Below are 27,193 nucleotides of genomic sequence, written 5' to 3'. Positions count from 1 at the left end.
TTTATGTGATTAGTTTCCCAGTTGTGTTTTTATGGATATGTATCAATGCAACAGTTCTGGGAACTAACAGCTTCTGCGCACACAGTCCTCCATTTCCACATGAATAGTTTCTGGTGCTGATCGCGTAACACATCGTCCATGACTTATCTGTCGTACTTGTCTCCCATTTCCCAGCTGCAAGATTTACCATAAATCAGGGAGATTAACTTTTGCATAAAGGCAAGGAAGTAACCAGCACACGGAAACACCTGTGTGTATTGAAAAAAAATGGACCAAATGATTGATTTTTTATTAGATTATGGTTTTGTTAGGCCAAGTAAATTGATTATCTCATCTATAATTCTTAGATTTCAGATATTACACCACTTTTAAGGTCAGATTTGTGGTATGACCTTAATATGATGATATGATGGACTTAAAGAATGTTTGGCAATTAAAATTGCAATGTTGTGGCTTTTAATGGATATCAATTTACTTTAAAGCCATCTATGTGGTTTTTTTATATGTACACATTTAAAATGTATGGTCTTTCTGTTTTAGCTTAAATTGAATGCCTCATTAGAAATGTTGAATGAAATTGTTTTATAGTGTATTTATAATTAATCATGAAAATGCTAATTCATGATTTTTTTCATAATATATATTTTAAATTTATATTATGTAAAAATAGAGTTTTTTTATTTAAAGAAAAGAAGAAAAAAATTATTTTTGTATGAAAATCCTGGTGGCTAAAATTGTGTCTATATAGACGTCCATTCAAAAGTAGCCATTTCATTTGACTCAATTTATTGTTTTTGGAAGCTACATATAAATTGCAAATATCCCACCATATGAAAGAAGATATTTTGACTGGGAATGCTAACAGATTGCGCTATATGGATATTATAAACATTTTTGAGAGTAACAGCTAGTAGCCAATCATGGTTCATGGCTATGATATTAAAGGTACAATATGCAAGATTGTTTCGCCACCAGGGGTCGCTAACCTCTTACAACAACAAAGGCGTATATTAATGACGTATATTCCGCATTAAGCAGAGTTATGGATCTTGTCATCAATCTGATGGGTCTTTTTTGGATGAGTGAATACATTGATGTCTTTAACATGACTGTGGTATAAAGCAGGGCGCGATTGCTAAACGTATACCAGCGCCACACGCAACGCGAGTCCCGCGGATATAAAGGAATAAGGACATTTAATTCTACCGAACTACACGCTGAATTACTCACACAGGCCAGTTTATTAGAGGAATTAAACTTGAGGTAATTACTTGCTCTAACAGTTTCACTATCACACTAAACAGCATTTGTGTGTGTTGAAGGTGTAAGTTAGGTTGTTTGTTGGCTGTATGAGACTAAGCTAGATCAACATTAGAAATACATACAGATCATATTCTAACTTTTCATCATGTTGAACTATATAACATTAGTTTTATATAGCCTACATTGATTTGCTCACCTGTTTGCTTAAGTAACATGATGCAACACTCGCGTCTCTGTCAAGTCGAAGTTAGTCGCGGACGTGGAGCTCTCGGCATCTCAAAAGATGTTGATCTTCATTCTAGTTCTCTTTTTGTCTCAAATTCTGTTTGCCATGGTCCATAATGTTTGAACAAAACCCTGCTAGGGACGCTCACGCTGTTGAGCACGCATAACGGGCATAACCGACCCAGTTGTCCACGTCTGTCGCCATGGTTACTATTGCAGTATGAGGTCAAACCTGGCGGTAACCGGGGATAACGAGGATATGACGTCATTGACTGGCAACTCCTCATCCCTGCTCATACACCCCATTTCCTTGGGTAAAAAAATAGCAATTTTCTCACGATTTACAAATAGTTGGAAACATTTGGGATATTGTAAGTAATCAACTAAACATAACATTGGCCTAGTGGTTTTTGGATATTTTACTGCAAAAATCCTGCATATTGTACCTTTAACTAAAGCCTATTCTTTAGTAGAAATTCTCATCAGTAAACACTTCAAGGGTTTGGAGTTTATAAAGTAGCACCAGGTGCAGCCTGAGTGCTTGACTCATAGATGTGAAGAGCTTGGATGATGAACAGCTCTAAAGCATCATTGCTAGTCCTCAAACACGTTCTCTTGTCAGTGTCATTTTCTGCAATCATCCCTTAGGCAGGAGACAATCACTGCTTTTAAACGCTTTAAGATGCTCCATGACTGTCGTCCAACTGGAATGCTTTGTTCATTACATCTCTCCTTATTATTTCTATCAAGCTTAGGGAAAGAAGCGTTTGGAAATTCTGATCATGAGGATTTGTGGGCCATGTGATGTCTAAACTGCTATGACATTTTAAATTGTCTCACAATAGCCAGGGAATCTCCGGTTCTTTTCCGTCTCAAATGCTCCTTATACCGAGCTTGCTGTGTTGTTGCATACGGGATCTTTTGTAATGCTGACAGCCTCTTGCAGTGCTGTTACCGATCACATTGTACATGCCTTTCTCCCTTCACCTGAGACCGTGCTTGTGTCCAGATTCGGATTATGCGCGAGGCTTGTTCCGCGCCAGCGCAGGATTTCAGCATGTTGACGGTCTGGCAATCGGGAGATCGCTTTCTCCTGCCTGTCAGCAGAAAACAAATGACTTCTACAGTAGGTGGTAACCAGCAGAGCACATTCCGAAATGCTCCTGTGAGATCTCAGGGTGACCCGATATGCCCAGAGATTGCGTTGTGTGAGTACACGGGTCGTTAAATGGTAAAGCAATATCATGTTTGTGACGTGTTGCACGTCTGACCAAAAATTACTCTGGGCCCCTGAAATTAGACCGTATGTAAACGATGCACTGACTTTGAAGTGGTTTGGGTGCTTTCAGGAATATGCTAATCTGCATCCTGATCTTGATTGCATGGGATGTCCTGATATAATACCCATCAGCCTGTGTGCTGCACTGGTGTTTCAGAAACACTTTAGCCTGCGCTGAGGAAGCTGCTTTGAAACTGTAGCTTGCCAGGCTATAAGCTAATCATGATTTAAAGTAGTTCAGCTACAGCCAAGGTAATCTCTGAAAAAGTACTTGGCAACCATAAAAGCTACTAATACAATATATATATATATATATATGATTCTTTTATTCAACATCTACGTCTACGTAATGAATTGGGTTTTTCTGGGTCTGTTCTAAAATGGTTCACTTCATACTTGAGTGATAGATCATTTTGTGTGTCCGTAAACAACATCTTGTCTGACATGACCCCGCTTTCATATGGAGTTCCTCAGGGTTCAATTTTCGGTCCAATTTTGTTTTTATTGTATATTAGCCCCCTTAGTGAAATAATTTTTAATTTTCATGTGTCCTATCACTTTTATGCTGATGATATTCAGCTGTATTGCTCCTTCAATGAGTCAGAATTAGGTAAATTAACCGATTTATTAGAACGCCTGTCATGCATTAAGACCTGGTTATATAATAATTATTTACAACTAAATACAAAAAAGACTGAAAAATTAATCATAGCTCCAGAACACAAAAAAAACTACTGCATCTGTGTTGATGAGAGAATCAGTGTATGCGCGTTGTGTACCCGCTACATTATGGCCAAGCATGCGCACTTAAAATAGCATCATGAACAACGCACCACTGACTTTAGACCAGGTTTTTTCTGGTCAGTGGTGCAATTAGCCTTTCGCCGAGCCCCGCCCCCCTTAGTTACTGTTGATACCTCCGTCAAACAAATGGTCAAACACGGGCAGCGCGACAGATTGCCATGACGGCAAAGGGTATTCCCGTGCGTGTCAGTGACCTTTTTTGGAGCAATACCTCCGCGATATCAAGCAAGATCGAAGCAAAAGGGGTTACGGTATGCGGTGGAGGGATTTATTCCAAATATAAAATTAAGAAATGAATGAGACACGACTACTATTGATGCTAATGCTTACCAGTCTCAAGAAAAATCTGAAAAACCCCATGACCATGCTAAGTTACCTCAAATGCAACCAGCACAGCCTTGAAGATTTTATAAACTGGTTCAGTGGCTAATTGTTTGGAGTTCGAAATATATAACTTGCGCTGCATATTTATTCATTTTGCCTCCGATACAGGAGTAGCCTACACGTTCGCTTTAACGTGCAGGTTGTTCATTACCACAGCAACCGATTGCGTGTCATGCTCATGCTGAATGCGATTTTCGTGTTTAAAAAGTAACTAACGTTATGCATAAGAGACGGAAAGAGGCAGAGAACCATACGTTATTTAAGGTTATTTCTATTCGTTACGATATTGATATATGAACTGATGTTGTCATGTAAGCTTCATGCTTTCCCCGTTGCGAACGTCCTCTAAACTGTAGTCTACGGTGCTGCACTGCTAACTTAGCTGACTGCTGCTCATTTTCCCAGAGAATATCATGGTATGTTAACAACAACCCTTTAGAAAATGTACAGTAAGTCCTTTGTGGATCCTCTTGATCTGCTTTCTCCGTGCTTCTTTGACTAATCTCAGTCGCACGCACGCTGCACGCGAGACGAGTTAACCATGTTCGACACATTTAACTGGAATTGGGGCGTCCACACTGTTTAATACATCTTAGGCACCGCTCGCGTTGTGTTTTGGGCTTTGGAAAGGGAAAAAACACAACTTCTCCAGACAATCTCTCGGGGTATCATGTGTCCGATTTACAAACGCCGTGGGCGCACCGCTTACTGTTTGATGGAACAGCTCACACAGTAACGGTTGCTATGATGTGTGATTGGACAATGGCCATATTGTGGGAGGGGCCGGCGAAAGGTCAATTGTTTACTGGAAGTGTAAAATAGCACCAGGGAATGTTTGCGCCGAAACACGCCTCCTTTTTGCGCCGATCCGCCCAGGTAGCGCAAGTTCATTCCCTAGTTTACCGACGTGCGTCTGTGGAGGGAAAAATCCCGCTTTGCGCGCGTGCAAAATAGGAATGAGACATGCGTTTGTGTATAAAGTCATTTGCGCCGGGTGCAAGATAGGGCCCTTAATGATTTATTTATTTATCAAGACATCAAACATCTTGTTCAGTCGCTTCTGCATACGAAAGCTTATTGGTGTAAAACTTTTTTAATAGTTGCTTACCAGTTGTGTCTGCCATTTACAACACCATATTTGGAGGCAGGGTTTGTCTTTGTATCAACTTTGCCAGAAATGTAACAATTTTTTTAACAACAAAAAAGCTTTTCCACAAAAATGCTGCTTAAAACAGTTCAGAGCTGATGTCCATTATTTACAGCTAAGTGCTTTCACCCTGGGGCTAATGCTAGCACATTCTCTTAGCTCCCAGGAGGGATGCCCAGCGGTGGGCCTGGCTGTTGTCTTGCTAAGGAGGGCTAACCGGAGGAGAAGACTACCTTTCAGCTGCATCAGAGCTTTGTTCTGCTCTGGTGTTTGTTGTGCTAATGGGAAAGGTCCTTGTATTACAGCCATCCATGGCCAGCGCTCACCCTAGTTCACTGCCTGGTCTCCAGCCTGTCTGCGCCTGGTCTATACCGGACCATCTGGGTCCCTGGAGCCTGAACAGGGTTATCACATTACAGCTCGGTTTCCTGAGACAGGACGGTGGGGTAGGTGGTGGAGGATTTGGGGGTGGCTTGGTTCCTGTTCCCTGCAGTGCATTCAGATTGAGTCTTGCTTATCCTTTTATATGGATCAGGTGACACCTGAGAAGGTGAAACAACCATGTTCCTTGGATCTCTCTCTCTCTCTCTCTCTCTTTCAGATTCACTCTCGTGTCTAAGGTGGGTGTTTGCTCCAGGGTTGTGACAGTAGAGGAAACACCTAGCCAAGAAAGCTGGGCTCAGCGCCCACCTCCAAACACAAGTTTATGGTCGGAATCATCAGCCTGGGCTTTTCCCTCACATTCTCCCTATCATTAAAAAGCTTTATTGTCTCTGACCCTGCTAGCTTCACATTTTCCATTCACATCCAAATGCCGACATAATTATGCCAATAATTCATTAAGCTCGACTCGACATGCACTGTTCGAACCCAGGAAGATCAGGCAACTCTGTAACGACACAGCCAGCTGTTCATTTTATTTAATTCCTTAAAGGGAAACTTACAATTATATAGTGACAGAGTAATTATGATCTCATTATTTATTAGAGGTGAAGACTTTGTTAATTTCTGAACTCTCTGACGTCGCCTTTTTGTCAATTTGGTTAGAAAACATCTGCAAAGAACATCTCGATATAGGTCTGTGTGTCTTTTTTTCCATAGCCTATTGTAAGAATAGTCTTATCTATTGTATGTAAAACAGTGAAGAATAGTGAGAATTAATATCTGTATTTATCTTTTAAATCATTTGCAATAAGTGGAGAGAAAGAAAATAAGCCAGAAACTGGACTGAACCTGCAACCTTTATGTGCTTTCAGATGCACACACTTATTGTATACTGCACCACAGCACCAGGCTTTCCTGTTCCTCCTTGCTTGATTTTTTTTTTTTTTTTTTTTTTTTTTTTTGGTGTACTGCTTTCCTTTAAGGTCATAATTAACAAATGTTCCCAATTAAAGCTGCCTTTGTTGTTTGGCAACTTTAGAAAGGTAATCTCCAAATTACAGTGCAATTTGCCTATATTTCGTGATTAGCTAATGATGGGTAGCTTGCAGATGTGGACTGCAGTAAAACTGCATGTCATCTGTTTTGTTCTATTCAGCTGACCTGTGTCGCACCAGTTGAAATGTATTATAAATGGGGCTTTTATCTGAAAAAAAGATTCAGATTCATGGATAGACATACTGATTTTAGCCCCCATGTTAAAATAATTAAAATAGGTTATTGTGGCAGATAATACATATTAGTTGAATAGACATTACAAGTGGTTTTAGGTGTGTGAGTAGTGTAGTGTAGTGTGTTTGTCATGTTACAAGGTATGATTATACCATAACATTTTTTTACTGAAATATGACACTTGTAAGCAAAAATGGTACTGAAATATGACACTTGTAAGCTATATTTAGATGATCCTAATTTGGCGCCACACTTGAATCACTCATAGATGAAAGTAACAAGTCATGCCATAATGAGTAATGGTCAGAATGTAATGAGCAGATGAAGTGACCTGTCATAGATACTTCACTAATGAGTGTAATTTGCCGTTGTAGTCAATGTCATCATGGAGGGGCATTAAACCACCTGTCCCTGCAGCTGTTGGTTTCTACTCCAGCAACGAGCGTGTGCATGTGTGTGTGTGTGTGTGTGTGTGTGTGTGTGTGTGTCACACAAGACAGTTCATTGGCACTAACAGGTGTGTGTGTATATCAGCAGCTCATTAAAGTGGCATGTTTTCTAACACCAGACATATTTAACATTAAATTAACACCCAGTGAACGTAATAACACCTCTGTGTTCACACTTTGACGCTTGTCTATCTCTTTCTCCACCCTTTCACTCTCGAGCTGTGAGACTTGTATATTTATTTTACACCACCACAAGAGGTCTGGTTAAAAAAACTAGGGAGCTTCCTCACTGCCTACACTACACAGTAGCCTACTGCCTTCTAAGAAAGCATCCTATCCATCGTGGAGCATCTAACCTCATATGTGACCGATTTGGAACAATACACAGGCAGCAATTTATTTGTTTTTATAGATTGATATTAGCATGCAGCCCATTCTCACCCCCAAGGTGTCACTTAACTGATGCCTTGGGAAGCATTTGGACATGCTTCAATATCTGACGCTTTAGGCGCCCTTTAGCGTCAGTTAGATGACGCCCTAGGATCGCGTGTACCCTACCCCCACCCCACACCTAAACCTAACCACGTCCTCTAACTGACGCTTTCCTTTAGCGTCAGTTAGATGACGCCGTAGGATCGCGTCATGTAAGTGATGCTAAAGGGCGCCTAAAACGTCAAATATTGAAGCATGGTCAAAGGTGACGCCTTGGGGTGAGAATGCGTTGCAGCATGTTGTTAATATTCAGATACAAATGTTGTTGTTTTTGGTGTTTTTTTTTTTTTTGCGTGGTGTCTTTACATTGCCAAAGCATGGTAACATGTTAAATGTATAACTTTAAATAATTATTAAGTAATCAAGTGTGTAATTATGCTGAACATACAGATACATAATTAATTAGGATGAATAATTACATACATAATTATGTTTTTATATTTTATATGTTTATTGATAATTTTTAATTTAATGTAATTTAATTTAACTTGTTTTCATATAATATATATATTTTTTTTTTTTTACTGAGTTTGTCACTATAGACCATTTTGTAAGATGTAAACAACAATGGTCCAGAAGCACTTCCTGTTTCAGTTTTTTAACACTACATAAAAGCTGGGATAACATACAACCAACAGAACATTAAAAACTGAATCAAAAGGTTAAACAAACATCTTTAAGATGTTTTCTTTACATGTGAAATAAAGAAAACGGTTATAAACTGAAACAGGAAGTGTTTCTGGACCAGTGTTGTTTACATCTTGCAAAATTGTCTATATATTCAACGCATTCTCAACCCAAGGCGTCACCTTTGACCATGCTTCAATATTTGACGTTTTAGGCGCCCTTTAGCGTCAGTTACATGACGCGATCCTACGGCGTCATCTAACTGACGTTAAAGGAAAGCGTCAGTTAGAGGACGCGGTTAGGTTTAGGTGTGGGGTGGGGGTAGGGTACACGCGATCCTAGGGCTAACTGACGCTAAAGGGCGCCTAAAGCGTCAGATTTTGAAGCATGTCCAAATGCTTCCCAAGGCTTCAGTTAAGTGACGCCTTGGGGGTGAGAATGGGCTGATATATTCCATGATTTCCTTTTCCGAGACAGACCTATTTTTTGGAACGGGCATCGTCAATAGTCCCATGATGCCATAAAGTGCTGCCTCTTGGATGTTCACTCAAAACAGAGTAGTATAGTATATATTTTTAATTGTGTAATATTTTGGAATGATCACAGCTTTCTGTTTATGGCATTAATGGAACTAGGTGGAATGAGATGTTCACAAAAAAGGCTTCTCTCTCCAGCAGAGACTGCTCACCTCTGATGTGAGCCCAGTCAGCAAGAAGTGTGTGATCCATTACCACTGTTCTACTTTAGGGATGCACTCATGCACAGACGCAAACGCACACACAGTGTAATCATGTGTTTGCTTTGGTAGACATTGTTGACATAAGTCTTTGTCTTCAAGGTTGTAAGAGTGAATGAGCGCTGTTTAGTTTACTCAAGCTTATGCTGTCTGTCAGTCAGACCAAAATGCGTTTTAAAGCAAGTCAGTCAGTTTACTCAGTAGCCAAATGATTTTCTGGTCATGTAAGTACAGCTTTTATCTAAAAACACGACTAACTAAATAATTTCTTAGGCTAAAGAAAAATATTCAGGTTGGTCAAGCTTATTTTTAGACAATACAGCAGTATTTACAAACTGTTTCGAATAAAAATATGTCTAACAACATTTGCAGGGATTCAAACTACTGATCTTTTTGATTGTTATGCCATTTCTTATTATTATAAATGTTGACAGTTGTACTGCTTCATATTTTTGTGGAAATTTAAACTAATACATTTTCATTTAATTACAATTAACATGCATAAACATTTCATTCAGTTCACACTTAAGTATATTCTTTTGAAGTATATAATTTCCATATTAAGTTCTAAATATTTTTAGCAAAAGTACAACCCGTATCATTTTAAATAGAGACAAGCTGAAAAACAACAGAAAGGACTAGATCAGGTGATGCTTTTACAAATAAGCCGATTCCCATTTTTAATCGAAAGGTATTTTCCTGCAGCCACCATGAATTGGGATCATTTTTTCTTAATCAATTATTTAGCCTAGTCTGTATCTTTTATACTGTCTCTGAATAAGCACACGCACAGAAGGGAGAAAAATGAACTAATGGTGTACATTCCTGGAGCACCTTGCACCTCTGTTCGCACTCCTGTACTGCCCCAGTCCATTGTTTATTGTGTTCTGTTGTAAAATATCTGACTCAAAGGAGGCCATTGTAAGACGAGCATCACTAACTCTGAACCTGTCAACACTTGCCCATATTGTGCTGCTACACTATAATACAAGTTCTTTGTACAGTAACAAGTCTGTAATCTTCATATATTAGAGGCAGGTTTACCTGCACGCTCCTGAACACACACAGAGCGCTAATAGCAACATGGCCGTCTCTTTAATTTCACATTCTTGTGACAAAAGTGAACACTGAACTGATACTGAACTGGATTTATAATAATGGCTAGCAATGTCTTGAATTGTTTACAATTAACCTAAAAACTGTACTTCATGTCTTAAAATCTAAATGAAATAATGCAATGTTTACTTTGACAGAATGAACAGGAAAAATGTACGCAGAGGAGTCTTGACTTGTATCATCCTGAAGGGATTATTTTGCAATAATGATTGGCTCACTGTACATTATCCCACTTATTACATAGCTACTTGCTAAATAAATAAATAAATAAATAAATAACTTGATGGGCAAGAAAAAATGTATTAAAGGGATAGTTCATTTTGAAGTACATTTTTGGTATGTTTTAGCTTACCTCAAGGGCATCCAAGATGTAGGTGTCTTTGTTTCCGCAGTAGTTTCAATTTTGATATTTTTAGGTCAAACCGTTCGTGTCTATCGGTCATATAATGCAGGTCTATGGTCTCAAAAAGCATGCACAGAGAAGTTCAAATTAAACATGATTTAATGACTCGTAAATGTAAGTACCTAAGACATGAAACGAGCGGTTTGTGTGAGAAAACAAACAGTATTTATATCGTTTTTACCTCTTGTTACCAGATCACTTGGACGTGGCTGTGGTTACAAGAGGTAAAAACGATATAAAACTGTTCGTTTTCTCACACAAACCGCTCGTTTCGTGCCTTAGGCTGTAAATGTGTACTTACATTTACGAGTCATTAAATCATGTTTAATTTGGACTTTTCTGTGCCTGCTCTTTGAGGTGGTGACCATAGACCTCCATTATATGACTGACAGACACGAACGAACGGTTTGACCTAAAAATATCAAAATTTAAACTACTGCGGAAACAAAGACACCTACATCTTGGATGCCCTTGAGGTAAGCTAAAACATATCAAAAATTCATTTCAAAGTGAACTATCCCTTTAAGTGAGAAGAAAAAGAGCTGTCTGTGTAGGAAGATTTGCAGACACTGTCATATATGAGGAGTTCAGATGCAAAAGCCTCTAAATGCCATTTGAAATTTTCTTCTTTAATGATGATTTTTATCAAACTTGTATATTTAAGTTCAGTAATTTCACTTAAATAACAGTTAATAGGTAATTATCATTGCCATTTAAGTGAAATCACTGAACTTAAATATACAAGTTTGATAAAAAATCAACATTAAAGAAGAAAATTTCAAATGGCATTTAGAGGCTTTTGCATCTGAACTCTTCATATACAGTTTAACAGCCATGATACAACAATATCTGACCACACAATGCCACAATTGATCATGAGCCATGCAATAACTGGTAATAATGCAATCAATGTTTTTCAATATGACTGAATCAGTCTAAGCGAGTTATAAAGATGAAGGTTATTTATTTATTTATATATGTAATTATTTTTTATCAGTATACTTACATGTACTTTACAGTAGATGTATATGAGCCAGACACTGGACCTTTTCCATTGACCATGAAGGATCAGTTTAAATACCATGGTACATGAATACAGTACCTTGTATGAAGTACCATGTATCTGTTACCTTTACTGTACCATGATACCACAGTCTGAAATGTGCCTCTCCTTGACTTTCTCTCTTTGCTTTCTATCTACAGGGGCAGAGATGCCCTCAGACCCAAACGTGGTGGCCGCCTCCAGTTGGAACATGTCCAGCGGAGCTGAAAGAGGTGAGTTTTAGCCCAGCTCTGATAGGCCACTCAGGGACACCATTAGGTCTACAGTAATGTGACAGATCGGCAGCGATTGCTGGATGTTTTGTCTAGAGATGAATGTTAGTTTTGATTGCCAAAGCAGACAGCATTACTAGAAGGAACATGTGAGCTCTAGGATGACAGCATTTTGAAAGAAGCTGGTTATGTGTCTTAAGTTATCCTAATTCCTCAGTCTGGTACAGTGCACACTAATTTGGGGGTTTCCGTGCTCACGTTGTGTCTGTGCTATCGTTATAGATGCAAGTTGGAACAAAATTCTGGAGAATTCATGCAAGAACTTATTTTCCATTTCCATAAGATCGCTAAATATCATTGCCCTCATACAACTCGCTTTCTCTCTCTCTCTCTCTCTCTCTCTCTCTCTCTCTCTCTCTCTCTCTCTCTCTCTCTCTCTCTCTCAAATACAAATACTTACAAACATATGAATTTGATTACTCCATTCCTTCCATTTCAAGGCCCTTTTATATTGTTCTTTTATTTGTCATATCGTTTAAGTGTTTTTCCTGTCTTGAACCAAACTCAGTAGTAATTAAACTAATAAGAGAACTGGAGTCATTTTGTCCGCTATGTGATTTCTCCAAATTGTCGTAATTGCTTTGGGATTAATATTTAAATCTCAGTTGGAATTGTTGCCTGGCATCAGATGTCAACACAAGAACTTTCTTTTGACCTGCAGGTGACTTATGCTTTAGGTCAGAAAAACAGAAAGGTTTTAAAGAAACAAAAGATCTTACAGTAATTCATGTCTGCTAGATATATGATATATCTTTTTTGTATATGGGTATTTCCAGAGAGCCAACTCTTTTTTTCACACTCGTACTAGTTTATTTAATTTGTCAATGCATAAGCCATTATCATTTTCACCACATCTCCAATTATCTATTTAAAAAAATTGAATTAGCCTAAATACACCCAGTGAAGTATTATTTATATTTTTATTTATTTTTTGTTGCACAGTTGACACTGCTTAATTGAAAACGGTGAACATTAAAATATTTGATTCCAGTTCTTTTTACATTGATCTTTCTCAGTTATCTTCAAATATCATGTGTCATGTATTTTATCTCAAACATTCTGTTGACATGACTATTGTCCTGTTTAGTTGTATTGTATCCTTCATTAGACATGGGAACTGTCCCAGGAGCTGTCTTTTTCACGCAATTAGTATTTAAATGATTTTTGATTATTTCCCTCTTAGCCCTATAAAGCCTGTTATATCATATATTTGATACATGGATTTCTAAATTATCAACATGATCAAAACTGTTATACACAATCTTCTGCTTGTTTTCTGTCATCTGATTGATAGTTTTGACTTTTTTAGCAGTGTTTAGCATGTCTTTTTCCTGTGAAATCTTTAACAATTTTTAAGTAAATGTGAGAAGATGTGGTTACAGTTTATATTGATGGTTCCCTTTAGACGTTCTGTTGACTTTAAGTAACATTGCACATGTAAACTAACTCTCATTTAGTGTTAGTTGAGTATAAGTTGACTATTAGGGTTAGGGTTAGTTGAGTAAAGAGACACGTACTTGCAAAGTTACTTCAGCAGACAGCCTACTAATACTCTACCGATACTCTAATGTGAGTTAGTTGACATGAAGGTGCAACAGAATGTCTAAAAGTGACCATTATAATTAAGTGTTACCTAACTTTTTTATTGGTTAATATTTCAATGCATGATCTTTTTTTTTACAATTCTTTTCATATTTTGTCTAAAGGTTCAATAAACTGTTCCATTTATAAAAATAATTAAAAAAAAGACTTTCATATGTCGCACATCCATTTCCCACACACTCCCATCCAATAACTATCAGCACAGAAAAAGAAAGGAGCCTACTGTCCACACACACACACACCCACGCTGCCAACAAAAGATGCCATTGTCTTGATTCTGCTAACTTTAAATAGTCAAATTACTCCTTCAAATCATCTACTGAAGTTTGATAAATAAACAACTGAATTACATTTGTATGTAAGTCGGTGTGCGGTTGGTTCCTTCTGGCTGAAGTTCACAACCCGTCACCACATGCTTACATCATTAGAAGGAAAGTGTCCAAAAGATTAGGCTTGTCAGTCAGATGCATTATGAGTCGGAACTGATCCCCCTGTGGTTGTATTCTTCATACGAATCCATTTTTGGAAAACCATATTTGTATATTGTTATAAGAGAGCTGATGTTTGGATGGAGGAAATTAAGATGAAGGGATAAAGAAGAGATCCACCAGGGGAAGGAAGGTAGCTTTCCATTCAGCCATCCTCAGACCAGACATGCTTGGAACGAGAGCAAGAGGGCGGTAAAAAGAGAGTAAGGAAATGAGATGGGAGGAGGTGTGAATGGACAAGTGGAAGGATAAAAAAGAAGAGAAAGGGGAGTGGAGTAATGGTTGAATATTGTGTATATTAGTCACTTTACTTGTCACCCAGACCTCTGGTAAATTATTGCAAAACATTTACTCTTATATTATTATTGATATAAATGTAAAAAAAAAAACACAGGGTGGTCAATATAATAAAATATGCTAAAAAAGGGGTGGTAAAGTATGATTTCACTTAGTGGGTAATGTTGCTGTTTGAGCAAAAACGACATTATTAAAGTTACAACGCTCAAAGTTCAAAGCAAGGGAAGATATCTGCTTTTAAAGAAATCGTTTTTTAAGGACTACAACTAACGGCTGGTAGGAACTACACAAGCTTCCTCCCGGGTTAGTGACATCACCAACCCTAAAATGCCCATAAACCCCAGGAACATTCAGTATAAGAGTACGGAGTCAACTCAAACTTTAGCATCCATCTTTTCACATTCAATAGAAAGAGACTCCGTGTGCATCTCACAATAGTTCCTATACAAGCGATGTATAGATTATCATGACAGAATATCATGAAATAGTTATATAGATTTGGTCAAGTATAGGGTCAAAAATTTCAACAAACAATATCAAGATCTCATTCAACTAAGTCCAGTTCCTGAAAAAGCCATCTTTTCCCAGGCCAATTCCTCATATATATATATATATATAACAAAACATATAACATAATCCTGCGCATCTGCCACCAGATTCCTGGTAATCCTAGATGCCGTTTGCTGAAGACAGCTGTCAGGTGTAGTTCAAACAGTGTTGGAGTTTCTGAAAGGTGAATGTTAGTCAGTGGAATTCAACCCCCGCCTCAGCAGGACTAATATTGTGGATGTACCTGCACAGCTGTGGGCCCTGCGGCTGCTTACACTGCCTGTAACCCTGGGGGACCACACTCATGGCTCCTACTCAATATACTTTTATTAATTTTCTCATCAAAGTCACATTCCTCACATTGCACCATAGTCTGGCTTCCTGTGAGAAGATGTTACTGAATTTAAAGCGAGAGAAAGGGGAACTTGTGTTACTAACCACTATAAATTCAGACTGGAAGGGATAGTTATAGTTATAGTTAGATACCCATGTTCTTCAAAATATCTTCTTTTGTGTTAGCGGCCAGCGGAAGTAAAAAATCATAAAGGTTTGCAACAACTTGAGGGTGAGTAAATTAGGACATCATTTTTATACTTTATAAACTAACTTTAGATAGTTAGTTAGCAGTAATGAGGTTCACTGCACAATGCCCTAGTGTATTAGACTCTTTTTAAGTATTGTATTGACAGATTGTTGGATTGTATGTATCATATGCTCACAGTATCATATGCTCACAGTAAATCCGCGCTGAGTGAGAGGAAAAGTTTACTTTCACTCTTTGCTTCTTGGCTGCATGGGTAGGGATTGTCAGGATGCCATCAAGAGCCTGTCAGAGCTTGTCTGCCAAACCAATCATACATATGACTCTACAGGAAGTCCCAGGGAACTCTACAGAGGTTAAATTATTATTTGTATGGAACAAATTCGTCTGTTTTTTGCCAATATGATCTCATTAGTATTCATTGTCATTTGTATGCCAAATGTACAGTGTTTTATTTAAATTTAGGCACTGAAAAACTGAATTTTTCAGTCAAAACACAAATTTTTCAACTGTTATTATTATTAAACATTATAATACTAAATTAAGTATTTGAAATGTTTACGGAGTAATTGTAATAACCTAATTGAAATATCATATATTTTATATGCAATTTGTAAGTTGTTCATGCATAAAAAAATAATTATACTCTACATTTCAGCATCTATCCAAATATGTTAAACCTCACAAGCAAATACACATACTATTTTACTGTATATCTACTATAACCCCAATTCTGGTTTTATCCTTTACCACAAAGTGTTTCAACATACCGTCTGTGTAACTTTCCCATAGATTTGAAGTTTTACTACATAAGTTCCCCTCTATGGCCTTACTCAGACCAGAATGGGTCAAATTTGCTGAGCTCACAACAAGTGCTTTTATTTCCCTCCCACCACCCGTGAAATATTAGGGGTTGTTATGTTTTTGCTGGCCCCTTATCAAAGTTAGCTGTAGGCCTGGCAAGATAGATTTTCTGGAGACAGAAGTTTCCAGAAGCTTCAAGAGGTTCTCCTGTCCCCTCTGGCGCTATCCATCCCAGTGAGACAAACTAATGATTTACCACCTAGTGGCAACCACTAAATATCATAAAAAATTCCTAACCGGCAACTTAGAGGTTTGTTGCACATTGTATGTGCGTGTATAGTATAGTTACAAATTGCTGCTCAATTACTTTTTTCCAACATTATTCCCTTTGGGTAATTTGAGCAAGTTAGCTACATTATATGTTTTCAATATCTTTTCTGTCTTGTCCTTTTAGATCACTTCCTAAGGCTGGATGCTCCAATGAATAACATCACTACTTCCCTCGGACAGACAGCTGAGTTACATTGCCACGTTTTAGGGAATCCACCACCCACAGTCCGCTGGCTCAAAAACGATGCTCCTGTGGTTCAGGAACCGCGGCGTGTCTCTTACAGGCCCACTCCGTACGGCTCCCGCTTAAGAATCCGAAACCTGGACACCACGGACACCGGCTACTTTCAGTGTGTGGCTACCAACAGCTTTGGCACAGTATCTACCACAGGAATCCTGTTTGTCAAGTTTGGTGAGTGTTTTTGGAATTTAACGATATTGTGATGGTTTCATATGATGACGTACTTTAGAAAAACATCAGATTTGTGTATTTAAACACATCCCATGTCAGAGGGACATATTTGATAGCGCTGGAGTTATTAGGGGTTACTCAGTTATGTTTTTTTTTTTAGTTTCAACTTTGGTTTCAACAATTTAACTAAAAACAAATGCCGCAAATGCCAAATTTGTGTTAAGCCTTTTCCTGGCATTTCACATAAAATGCAAATTGTTGCCAATTTCTCAATCTCATGTCATTCCACACCTGTGTGACTTCATCTCTGAAACATAAAAGAACACCACGATCTCACAGGAAAACGCAACTATTTTATGAGGTGGCAAATTCATACGAATCATACGAAAACATGAATTTTTTTTTTTTTTAAATAAAAGGTCCACCTCTAACACAAACCTTGAACATAACCGTCTCTGGGGCGTAAGCAGGTCAAATGAAAATAGACATATAACACAGATTTATATAAATTAGCTGACAATTCGCCAAAACGGTTACGAATTGCCATGAGATTGTGTTGAAAAGAATGCATTTTATTGATATTTTCTCAGTCCCTGGATCCGAGAATGCCTATTTAGTTGGCGAAAAACTGTAGTAAACAGTAGCCAGTAGAAAAGCAGTATGCGTAAAGTAATCGGATGACCATTCAAACTATATAGAATATACATTTTAAACAGTTGCGAAATTCATTCCCCATTAAATGTAGTACCTACTCAGACAGTATGTAAAGTCTAACACGCTTTGTGTTTTCGTTGTTTTACCTTTTAACTTTCATCGTCTGAACAAAGTATAAAACATAGTCTTTCTCAAGATAAAGATCGAATAAGCCATATAATTCAGCAAAAGTGTAGAGTCAGTGCTGTCTAGAAGAAACAATTGAGATCTTCAGGTAGTCCACACATACTGTACATGTATAAGTTTGGACCTGTTGCAAAGTAGTGGTCCTTCTATTTGGAATGACGACCCTTGTACATGTCCTAAAAGCACTGTGCTTATAAATGTGTTTTAATGCATCATCATAAGTTTAGCAATTTACCGTCCTCCGACCTTAACAGTAAAGATCTTGAGAAACTGTGTTGGTCTGATGAGATCACTGTAGTTGTTCTCTAGTCCATGATGCCAAAGAGCCATATTGGCCACATGTGCTATGCTTCTTTGTGGGCGATTTGTTCCCAGTATGTTGTTAAAAATCCCCACTCTCTCTTTCATCCAGATCCTGCTCCCACTCCTCTGCCTGGAAGGCCTTCACCGTAAGTCCATTTTCCTTTCCTCGGAGCTGTACCCCATCTAAAATCCTCCATTATCAGTCATTAATACAAGAACAAAAGGGGGGAAAACTTTGGATTGACAAATGATTTAATTTCTCCTTCAAGAGTTGTCTGGGTAAAGCATTTCCATTTTAAGTGTGAGCGAGTGGATGATATAGACCTGCACAGAAAGGAATGCTTGTCTGTAAGGTTTTATATGTTCACTTCACTTGCCGTGATTTAAAGGTTCTCTGAGCGATCCTGGGTGTTGTTGACGTTCGGAATATTTTCAAACAAATCGGAGGCTAGCTAGACCCTCCCTCCGCCGCATCTCATCTCCTCCCCCTCCCTTCCGTCCTTCCTGAAATAATTGTGAACGTGCATAGTTCTAGCTAATTATATCCTTGTGTGGGTTTGGCGAACATAAAGCGTCAATTTAGAAGAAAAAAAAAACAATTTAACGTTACCCACCTGTCCAGCAAAAACAGAGCAACCTGAATGTCGGACTGGAAGCCCTTCTGCCGCCGGAGTTCTCGCCATCGTTCAAAAGCTTTGCTACCGATGTAAATTCGGAACTTCGCACGTTCTTTATCCGACTCCTTCTTCTTTTTAATTTGTTCTTCAGAACGACGTCTATTTGGTCGTGTGTCGGCCATTTTTCAAACTTCCCTCTGATGCTTCTATCTCCTTCACACACACACCCCCTTCATGTGCACGCGCACTAACCCCCCAGACCCACCCTCAAATACTTCTTGCCAGTGATTGGCTGGAACACTGTTTGTTAGGTTTCGTGGTCCGGGTGAGACATGATTGTTTTTGTTGCCGTTTGTGGAGCCTGTGGTGTCTACAGAGACCGCGTTTTTTTACAGTGTGTTTAGGGGACAGGCAGCTAGCCGATAGTGAGGAGACGTTTGATGTATGTGACAAAAAATGTTTTGGCCCCACATCGCTTAGAGAACCTTTAACTATTCCAAACTATATATATATAAATTCATCAAATTTTCATTGCAATTTATTTAGCCACTGTTGTCTCAAATAAGTTTTTATTGGAATTGAGATTGATAAAGTACAATGGACACTACACTGCCATTCTACAGTAATAGTTCATTGCAGATGTGTATTATGAACTACTCTGAGGTATGGTAATTAAAGAGTGTTCTGTAGATTTCTGATTTATAGTTTTACAATAAGAGAGAGAGAGGTCCGGGGACTTCAACAGGTCAGTTCTAGGTTAGCAAAGACAAATGAAGATATTGTCCATGTTGCTTACACGTGTCTTGTTTAAGTTTGTAGGAACTGTAGGGTTTGTATGTCCAACTTCATTAAAATCAGCCAGCACCTGTTTGTGCTAAACTGTACAACCAGGCTCACCACATGTTTCTGTTTCAGCCCACTCAGATTTCAGACAGTACATTAATACACTGCCCTTGTGTTTCTCTTTTAATCATACCATTTTTCCATGCTGCAGGCTTCAACACCTACTGTATCCATTTAGCATTGGATCATAGATTTTTTTTTATAGATTTATGATAGCATATGGTTTTTTAGATCCCTGTAATACTTTCAATTTAAATCTCTAGAAATGTAGTGAGTTGTTTTTGCCCTCACTAGCATCTTCTCATATTATAAGTAAACAGTCGCGTGGTTTTTATTTACAATACTGATGCGAATTTCAAAGTATGTCATTGTGCTTCCTGCATTGAGGTGCACTGTGGATAGTCTCCGTCCAAATCAAAGTATGAACCCCTGACCGTTTGACGTGGCTGGCCGCGCTCCAAATCGCATTAATATTGATTAAAGTCCACAAACCCGTCTGTGTGCCTCTAAGCCTCGTACAGACGGCAGCACGGCTAGTTTTGGGCTTGCTGCCGTCATTGCGCTGCCTGCATTGAGGTGCACAGAGATCCCTTTGAGCCATATGTTGGCCTGTTGCTAATCATTAGTGTCATCATCAAAGAAAGTCATCCTGTCAGCTTCCATCAAGAAAAGGGTCAGTACGCTGTCTGTTTTCTTTGCTCTCTTTATGCGCCTCCTTTTTTTTTTTTCCCGAAGGATTATCAAAGTGTCAGTCTCGTCTTGGTGAGAGTACCTGGTCATGAGGGTGTGGGGTGAAAGTGTCCCTGGTGACATGTTGTGGCTGCGACTCTAATGAAAATCTTCCTTTAATGAACTCCAGAGCAGAGGTGCGTTTGGAGGTCTGGTGTCAATGCATAGACTGAAAGCTGAACTAGCTACAGCTGGTCTTGAGCTAGCCTTGTAGTGGGGAAGAGAGGAAATATGAGAGAAAGTGGGGAGGGGTATTGATGTCTGAAGGGCAAAAGGTCATTGAATAGACATTGGGAAAGAGAATCACATTCAATTCAAATTTATTTGTATAGCGCTTGTCACAATATTGTTTCAAAGCAGCTTTACAGAAAATGCATGTTTCTACATTACAATTTAAAGGAATCAGATGTGACTGTTCAAGTAATGTCATAAATAAGTATGTCCATATGTCAATGTTAGCTAACATCATCAATATGCTCATTGTGACAAATTCTGCTCAAACAAGCAAGTTATTCATTTTAATATTTTGAAAACTAGTGGTTTAGTGGTGAGAAAACCAGTTGTAATTTTTTCTTTGAAAAATCAGGAAAATGTCTCATTTTCATTGTGTGATATTATTCTAATGTCCCAATGTCATTCCAAACTTCTATCACTTTCTTATATGAAACACAAAACAAGATATAAATAAAGTGCTTTATTGTCCATCCAATGAAAATCAAAGGTGTCTTGTGTTATTTTCGGCCACACTGGCCGTCTGTCATTGTAATTGCGGCTGGATATCTAATATTTTGTGACTATTTTTTTTTTATAATTGTGACTTCATAAATTACATTGGGACTTTTTCCTCATATTAGCGACATAATATCTCACAAATGTGACTTCTTATCTCAGAAATCCAATTTCATTTCCTGCAATTGTGTGTTAATACCTTACAGTTGTGATTTTATTTCTCATAATTGTGACTATATCTTACAATTGCGTCTTTATTTATTGAACTTAATATGTCACAATTGTGACTTTATTGCTCATAATGCTCAAAATTGCGACTTCATATCTCTGACTTCATTTATTCTATATGCAACTTAATATGTTACAATTATTACTTAGTTGGACCACATTGACTTTCATTGAATGGACAAAAACGGTTGAAAATATTTAATAAAATGAGTAAACTTTTTTTTCAAAATATCATATTTTATGTTCCACAGAGGAAAGAAAGTCTTACAGGTCTTAAACCACATAAGGTTGAGTAAATGATGACAGATTTTCATCATCGCTGAACTAACCCTTTAAGAGTTTGACCATAATGGAGTCCCATGAGCCCTTTATGGCAGAGTAGGTTGTCGGGCGGTTGTTTGTTTGATGAGGGCGGATTTGGCTTTGATTCAGTTATGCGAGGTTAACTCAGCTTTATCTTTTGCAAACGGAAGGGCTTGAATAGGGCAAGCTGGTCTTGAAACAGCAGGTAGGGGCAGCGTCTACATACAGTCCTCTGTTGTGTCTTGCACGTCTCAGATGCTCACCACAGCTGCTGTGATTACTCACACTGAAGACCTTATTCATAGACTTTTTAATAAATGCAATATGTTTTCTTCCCCCCCTTTCACTGCCCCACACTTTTAACATTGCCTTTTTTATGGGGACCACCTGGAAAGGAGGTAATCGAACACCATGGATGTGGAATGGGCCTGAACCTTGAGAAACAATGGCCACTGTTGTTCTGGCCCAAATGTCAGCCATCCTGAAGGAGAGAGGTCACAGCATCACACTGATGCTGGCTGGGGTGATGTTGTGAAACAGTAGGAAGATTTTAATTGGCCAGAACTAACTTTTAATGGAGATAAATAACTCATCAACCAACTTTTCATGTGCTTCCTTGAACATTTTTTAAGCAATTTGAGTGATCATTGGTTGCTCTTTTGCACTTTCACACATAAGGTTAAAATATTCTAGCTGACACATCATGCTTGTCATGTGACACACCAGCACCAGTGTGATGCACGTTATCCACTGAATGTTCTAATCACACCGGTGTGATTATACACGTTAAAGGGTTAATAACTCAGAAGAATGTCGTGAATTTAGTGGAGCATGTCATATAATGTGTCAAAGTGAATGGGGAATTGTCATATATACCATACAGAATCATGATGCACCCATTCATAAAGATAAATATTCTAGTTTATAATGTTTACTGTGATATGTCCAGTGTAGACCATCCCAAGCAGTCATGTCAAAAAATGTTTGTTTTTTATACCGTATATACTGTATATAGTAGGGATGCACCGAAATGAAAATTCTTGGGCGAAACCGAAAACCGAAAAAGAGTAAACCAAGGCCGAAAACCGCAACACCAAAAGAAATTATGTCAATTATTAGTATCATTGCATTTGTGGCTATAACTGTGTACAAACTTTACTAAAATCAAGGCATTGCAATTGCATAAATTCATATAAAATTTTCAAAGAATAAATCAATTACAAATTATGCAAATATTTATTTAGCACAACGCACAGTATAAAATAAAATGTTTAACTTGACCCCACTCATGTGTACATTAAATAATAATCTACTGGCCTGCAGAAAGGTTTTAAAATTAAATGTTCTCTCATAAAAACAAAGCCGAGCACGAACTTCTCATCACACCAGCACCCAGTTTGCACGTCTAAATTAGTTGCTTACATTTTAAAAAAATAGCATACAATAGCATAAAAATCCTTTTTAATGAAGGTCCATGTTTAATACAAATGTACACGAAACTTAATGAAATATGTTTAGTGAAATTAGAAAATATTTAAGAGAGCGTTCATTTAGTTGTATACATACGTGTTCCCGTATACATATTTTTTAGTAATGTCACAAGTAATAATCTCAGGGTTTACTGGATTTTACATGATTATTTTTGTATTGGTGGTGGAATACTAAAAAATAAACATTGTCATGTGTTTATCTTTCTTCTTCTCACCGATTCCGGATGGTTAGAGGACAGTTACTTGAGTCGTCCCCTGTCGTTTCAAGGAATAGTACAACGGCGAGCGCGTCAAGTATAAATGCCTCGACCGTTTGGAGCGGTGCTCTGTGGAGACTCGTGTTGCGGAGGCAGGCGAAAGTATAAACAAGGCTTCCGTCTCCTCGCTGGTTCAGATATACTGAAATACGTCCACACCGCAGACATGTTGCTTCAGACCAGCACTTGCAGGTCGCGGTTTCTGTTTGTGTCATCACAACATTTCGGCTGTATTGTTTCGGTGATAAAAGTCTTTCGGTCGAAAACCGAAAATGCACTTTTGGGCCAAAATTTTCAGTGGCTTAATACTCGGTGCATCTCTAGTATATAGCCGAGATGCATTAGCTCTAGAAAAAATTTGCCTACTCATGCGATGAGAATACTTTTTGTGCGAAAAAAACAACAACAAAAATAACAACTTTATTCGACTATTCCTTTTCTTCCTTGTAGGCCAGAAACGAGAGTTCAAGAGATTTCCACGACGCATGCGCGAGAACTGAACAAGGAGGAGTAGAGTTAGATCGCAGTTCTCGCGCATGCATCATGGAAATCTCTTGAAATCTCGTCTCAGGCCCAGAAGGAAGAAAAGGAGTAGTCGGATAAAGTCGTTATTTTTGTTTGTTTTTTCGCACAAAAAGTATTCCCGTCGCTTGATAAACTTATACTTGAGTCACCTGGAATATTTAAACATTCTTCAACGACTTTCTGGGTTTCAATCTCTTAGGGTGCTTATGTGTGGTAGTGATCCAGCTCTCAAATTTAATCAAAAATATCTTCATTTGTGTTCCGAAGATGAACGAAGGTCTTACGGGGTTGGTACAGCATGGGGTTGAGTAATAAATGACTTAATTTTCATTTCTGGGTGAACTAACCCTTTAAAAGGTTTTATTTCTCGCGGGGAGGCGCTTGTCTGTATAAAATCATTGTTTACCCGACATAATGTTTGGTTATGACGTGTTATTCGCCAGCTCAGCCGCATCAAACTTCCACTGTAAACACATGTATGATGCGAAAATGCGTCCTAAACCTGATCCTCCATGAGTGCAACCACTACCCACTTTCGCGTCGACGATCGGTAAATCGGTAGTTGATAAATTAAACTTTTCCCAAAAAAAGGTTATCTTTAGCTGCTAAGGTTATCCAAATATCATTACTGTACTTTAAACATGATTGCTGTTCTGTGTTTTTACTATAGGGAGACAGCTTTATGTACACAATGCAGTTGTGCTGCTGGTTTCCCATGAAATATCAATGGAATTATTTAATAGTAGGCATTTGAACCATAGATTTCTTTAAGGTTGTTTATAACATCACATTTTTTCCAGGTTAATAATATTAATTTGTCTATCAAGGCCTTGTCATGTCTGTTTAACTTTCTCTTGGCTGTCCAAAAGGGAAAGTGTTTTTTTTTTTTTAAAACGAGATGCTCTTCTTCGTTTTAACAGTGGATCAAACTGATCTTAAAAAAAGTCCAGACCATTATTCACTCAAGGCTGGGCTGTTGGAGACATCCCAGAAGCCTCAGCATTGTGTGAAGGAGCACATCCTAATGGAGGCCTCGTTCTTCTTTTGAGTAACGACTACCATAATACTTCTGAAAGCTATTCAAGTGCTTCAGTTTTAGAAAGCTCTCCATTTCAGCAAAGATTTACCAAAGGGCTCTCATAAATTGGAGAGTCTTTGATTAATGTTAAAGTTCTGCTGTTCAGTTTTGATGTGATATATTTGATTCTTTTGAAGTTGTATTTGGTCTTTTCAGAAACATGTCACTGTGGTGTGTTGTTATGGACATTCATTTAATTGTAAAGTAACAAGCAGCTATTTGTATAGCGTTCTGAGTTGGCACATTGAGTTACGGAACTTGTAAAAGCAGCTCAGATTTACTGCAAGGTCAGAGTTTTGGGCTTTTTTTACAGACATTTTTAATCTAATGGGACACATTACCCATAGAACTGGAAACCCAGTGGAAGCCAAATTTCCATACTCAAGAGTTTAAAAAAAGAAATTGTGACTATTTTTCATAATTGCAGCTTTATTCCTTGTAATAGCAACTTTATATCATATGATTGTGGTTCCATATCTAACCATTATGACATGTATCTCACAATGTGATTTTATAACTATTTTAACTTCTATCTTTTAGTTACCCGTTTCATTTTTAATTACAATCCAGTGAATATTACTTCACGGACTTTATCCGAATTTTTAATTGAGTTAGTGTTAATGCTTCTATTCACAGCATTTTTATTCAACCTTTACATTTCATTTACCAAATATGCACTTTGTTATTGTAGCTCGAAAACTGATTATAACAACTTCAGAAAACTAGCTGACCATGTGAGCACAGACTTGGTCAAGATCTAAATCTCTAGCTTGTTATGGAGCTCTTTTAACTAAGTGTTGATTGACTGAAGATTGGAGCTTTAATATGAGTCTCTTGGTATATGACCTTTAACCTGGTATATTATATATGGCGGAGGTGCAGTCTGAAACTTGAGCCTGACCTTTTGTCAGAACTTCTTTCCCAGTCTGAGGGCAAGCAGTGTGGGTCAGCATACCTCCCCAGCACCCCATATGACGGCATATTAACCTCTACCACTCAATTACATCAGCAGACCACACCGTCCTGCCAATGGACAGCCTGTTTATCTTTATTTTAATGGTCCGTTAATATATGCCAGCTGATATTAGGTCATCACAGACAAAATATTTGGATTTCAGTTAAGCAGAGCAAGGATGCGTGAAGGTTGTTCTAAACAATTGTATAGTCTATAAAACTCGTTTTACTATGAAAGTGCCGATGGATAAATTTGGAATAAAACGACCAAAGTAATATTTTTGGGCTGTACATTTATAATATATTCAGAACATGTATATTTTTTTTGGTCCCCAAGAGAAAAACAACTTTTAAATCATACAGAATGAAGTTTTTTTTTAAATGTAAAAATATGTTAAGTTTTTTATGATGGGTAGCTTTAGTGAAAGGGGTTATACTATATAGTTTGTACAGTACAACAATTAATATGTCTATGGAAATCCCCCATAAAACATGGAAACGTGTGTGTTAAAGTCTTAAAATTATTATGAAATGTAATTTGTTCTAATATTCATATTGTCTCTGACTGTACATTGTTTGAATGAGTTCATGAGGTTGCTTATGATGTCAAGCTGTGCATCGTTTACTCACTCATTAAAAAAGCCAATGCTCGTTTTTATTTTTATGTAGAAATACTTGAAATATGCAAAGGGATATTTCATTCAACAACTTCTGTCATCATTTACTCACCCTCAAGTTTTTTCAGACTTAAATTACTGATGCCATTTCATAACCCTTTAAATGTCACTGACATGTAATGCACCCTCAAACTTTTATTGTATATAAAAATTCAAAGTAGTATTTTTATATTATTTTATAATTATATTATGTAATCATTCTCCCTCTGGCAGTCCTTTTTCTGTCGACTCTCTCCCCTGCACCCTCTCTTCAAGATTTTCCATGAACAAAGTCTGGCAGCCAAAGGCTTCTGATTTTTTTCTTCCACGTGAGCTACAGCGGGCGCACGTTTAGATACACAACCGTAAATATGAATGAAAGCTCAGAAATGCTTTCTTTCTCTCTTCTTTTCACTGAGGGAATAAGTTATGTCTTATTCCCATTACTTTTTAGAGGGACATGGGGCCAGTAAATTTACTTTTATTGGGAGAGCATGAACTTTATTCCCAGGGCCCTTCTCAAATGGATAACCCCTTACCTGCAGCGCAAGTTCCTTTCTTTTTTAATGTATTTTACAGATTTGGATATGCTAAAGTTATGAAATAATGTCTTAGTGAAGATAGTTTAATGATATACATAACATATAATGATTTGTTCTGTTGATACGTACAGAGATAAATACTGTAGGTCATGCATAAGGAAAGCAGAGACAGTTGTGTACAGTGAGATTTTTATTGATATTC

The 27,193-nt window shown here is 37.8% G+C and overlaps 1 protein-coding gene across 1 annotated transcript in view; it reads left to right on the top strand.

Annotated features, from left to right (window-relative positions):
• Positions 1-27,193, top strand: part of ror1 (receptor tyrosine kinase-like orphan receptor 1) — a 118,333-nt gene that overhangs the window by 75,448 nt on the left and 15,692 nt on the right. The window contains exons 2-4 of the mRNA XM_039691673.2: positions 11,743-11,814; positions 16,610-16,897; positions 18,150-18,186. Of these exons, the coding sequence (XP_039547607.2) occupies positions 11,743-11,814; positions 16,610-16,897; positions 18,150-18,186 (397 nt within the window). The remainder of the gene's footprint in view (positions 1-11,742; positions 11,815-16,609; positions 16,898-18,149; positions 18,187-27,193) is intronic.

This window comes from Pimephales promelas, chromosome 8, assembly GCF_988280905.1.
Source record: "Pimephales promelas chromosome 8, fPimPro1.hap1.1, whole genome shotgun sequence".
NCBI lineage: Eukaryota > Metazoa > Chordata > Actinopteri > Cypriniformes > Leuciscidae > Pimephales > Pimephales promelas.
Note: the sequence above shows the minus strand (reverse complement) of the source record. Positions and strands in the feature narration are given on the sequence as shown.